This window comes from Chinchilla lanigera, unplaced genomic scaffold (genome assembly GCF_000276665.1).
Source record: "Chinchilla lanigera isolate Chin_1 unplaced genomic scaffold, ChiLan1.0 scaffold00012, whole genome shotgun sequence".
Lineage (NCBI taxonomy): Eukaryota > Metazoa > Chordata > Mammalia > Rodentia > Chinchillidae > Chinchilla > Chinchilla lanigera.
The window spans coordinates 8,005,210-8,008,518 of record NW_004955413.1 but is presented as its reverse complement, the minus strand read 5'-3'; the positions used below and the strand labels follow the sequence as shown (position 1 = coordinate 8,008,518).

The window sequence follows — 3,309 nt, the reverse complement described above, 5'->3', positions numbered from 1 at the left end:
CAGCACAATTTGTAATTGTTAAATTGTGGAAGAGACCCAAATGTCCATCCACTGAGAATTGGATAAAAAAAATTGTGGTACTTTTATCTAATGGAATATTACTCAGCTATAAAGAAAGGTAAACTTGAGGATTTTATAGGTAAATGGTCATAACTAGAGACCATACTCATAAGTGAAATAAATCAGACCTGCATGTGTAAGCAACTTTCCAGTCTTGATTTGCTTGTGATTTATAATATTGATCAGGCACAGAGTTGCTTCAGAGGCTACCTTAGGAACACATCCTATTCACCCCTTCCCTGAATGTGCCCTTTGCATTCAAATGACAATTACCTATGAGCAACATGGAGAAAGCTTATGTGCTTTCCACCTGAACAAGAAAATATCAGAGGGGATAATGTTCAGCCTTCAAGCCATTACCGGTGGTCACACAGTCTCACTGACACGGAACTTCAACTTTCCACAGAGATGAATAAGACTGATTCTCCTCATCTGTCTATGTATGTGTGTATCTATCTGTCTATCTAACTCTGCATCCAATACCCATCTAACCATCTGTCCATGAATACATCTATCTACATATCTTTCTCTCAAATTAGAAAATGTACTTTTTCCCCTTCAAATATAAAGGATACATTTAGAAGTAGCCCTACTTAAAAAGAGGTAGAAACGGAAGCGCAAATAATGTTTCAGTTTGAATATCTACTAAATCAGTGGGTAGTGGGGGCTGAGGAAGAGCTCCAGGGGGAAGGAACAATGTATCCTCACCAAGAATCCAAGCTCTGCCTCCTATAAAGGTCCACGATATTCCAGTACCAGCTCCATTCCGCACAACCCCACCCCAGTGTTCTTTGCATTTCTGTCTTCCTCCCTGAGTTCCTCTTCTCTGGCGGCAGGAGTCAAGCCAGGGGAACTTCATGCCTTTACACCGAAGGTATGCTTTGCTTTTATTCTTAGCAAGTTTCCTTTCATTTTCACCATGCTTTCCAACTTTTCTTTTTTAATATATCTCTGCACTAATTGTAGGACATTTGTAAGAATTTTTAGAGTATACTGTATTCATTTTCTTTCTTCAGTACTGCTTGTGAAGACCACGAGTGTGTCAAATATTCACGGTGGAGAAGCACATCTACTTCTCTGACATCACTGGAGTTTATGACACATGTTTTTTATTTCTTTGCTACCATTTCCCTTATTCTTTTCTTTGGTTCTTTGCCAAAACCAAATTTTTTTCTTTGGTTCTTCAGCTATTGAGGAGGAGTGACCGTGTCATGGTGCTTATGCTACATCTTGACCAGGTAGTGTATCATCCTTTATCAACCTTGGTGCCTTTAGTTGGGCACCAAGGGGGTCACAGAGGAGTTGTTCATGGGAAGAAAAGGGGCGGATATAAAATTCAAAGGTCTTTGATGCTGAGGAAGGATGAGCCTCAGTGGGAAAGAGAGAATCTGAGAATGAGGAGGATTCTTGCTGTGTGGTAGAACTCATTTTTCTTAGTGGCGCTTCATGGGAAATCAGATTTATCTTCACCTCTTTCTACATGCACAGAAAAAATATTCACAGAGTTTGCTCGATATTTATAATTGATACTTTTTAATATTAAACAGAAAGCATTTTTAAAACTACATTTTAACAAATATAAAACAGCATGAACTAGATGTATAAGTCAGTTCTAAGCCTGAATTACTGGAGTGGAAAGAGAATGGAAATAGTGTCTAGTAAATATGTGTATCTGTAAAGGTAAAATCACAAATATATATTTATTTTTGGTACCAGGAATCAAACTCAGGATCTTGTGCATGCCAGACAGGTATTCTACCACTATATCCCTGGCCCATAAATATGATTCTTATCACCCAGAACTTTAGGAGTAATGATCTCAAATAGATTATTAGACAACTCTGATACTAGGTAGGAAAAACTTTGGCCAATGTCTGTATAGGGTCCCCAAAATAACTGTGATTTGTATGTTCTCAAAGCTTAGGAAGTTACTTATATTTCCTGTCTGCTATATGTACTATAGTTTTGTAGTATTATTTGCTCAGAATTCATGTCACTAGATTGGGATATGTTGATAAACCAAAAATAACAAAGTAAGCCAAAGTAAATCTTGCTTTGCTTCTGTGTTAACATAGGAAACCACAGTGTGTCCTTCATCCACAAAAGACCCGGACACTGTATGTGTGGGACACAGAGTCTGGATGAAGCTCTCTCTTGGGCTAATAAAGGGGAAGATTTTCATGAAGAAAACTATGAACTCATTCATTACAAAATCTTGATATTTCCTTGATCAGAATGGTACATATTAAATGAATGAATTAACAAAACATCAGCAGCAACATTGAAAAGCAGTGTATTCTCTTACAGACAATGAGTGGTGCTATGCTGACCACATTTACAATCATTGTGTACATGGAAATTGTTATTGGATATATTGGAAATGGATTTATATCACTGGTGAACTTCTTGGTCTGGGTCAGGACAAGAAAAATCTCTTTATTTGATCAAGTTCTCACTGCTTTGGCAACCTGCAGAATTGCTCTGCTTTGTGTATTACTGATACTTCTGTTGATATCTACACAGTTCCCAGATTTGTTGCTAACCATAAAAGCTGTTAGAATAAGTAATATTATCTGGACAATAATCAATCATTTTAACATTTGGATGTCTACAATCCTCAGCATCTTTTATTTTCTCAAAATAGCTAATTTTTCTCACTCCATTTTTCTTTATCTAAAATGGAGACTTACAAAGGTAGTGTTGTGTACACTTCTGGTCTCTCTATTCTCTTTGTTGTTAAATATTATAGTTTTAAACATATATGCTGATGTCTGGAATGATGGATCTATAAGAAATATATCTTCCACTTCAAATTGGAGAAACTTTACACAGGTTTACAAACATTATATTTTCATCAACTCCATGTTCACACTTATACCCTTTACAGTGTCCCTGATGACATTCCTCCTGCTCATCTTCTCCCTGTGGAAACATCTAAAAAGGATGCAGCACAATTTCAGAGGGTCCAGAGATGTCAGCACCACAGCCCACATAAAAGCCTTGCAAACTGGAGTTGCCTTTCTAGTACTATATGCTATTTTTTTATTCTCTGTTTTTGTGCAGGCTTTGAGCTTTGAACTGCTTGATGAAGACCTGATCATTTTTTGGGATCAGGCTACTGCAATTGCTTTTCCTTCGGGGCATTCATGTGTCCTGATTCTGGGAAGCAGTAAGTTGAAACAGGCCTCTGTTTCGGTATGGAGATGGCTAAAATGCAGGTTCAAAGACACAGAACCAAGGGATTCTTAA

General features: G+C 37.4%; 1 protein-coding gene across 1 annotated transcript; it reads left to right on the top strand.

The window, feature by feature from the left end:
- Positions 1 to 2,370: 2,370 nt before the first annotated feature.
- On the top strand, positions 2,371 to 3,309 carry LOC102023139 (taste receptor type 2 member 125-like). The gene has a single exon (XM_005379626.1). It carries the CDS (start codon positions 2,371 to 2,373, stop codon positions 3,307 to 3,309), a length of 939 nt encoding a protein of 312 aa, XP_005379683.1.

Coding starts and splice junctions, on each gene's coding strand:
- LOC102023139 (XM_005379626.1), top strand. CDS start 2,371: ATGAGTGGTGCTATGCTGACCACATTTACAATCATTGTGTACATGGAA.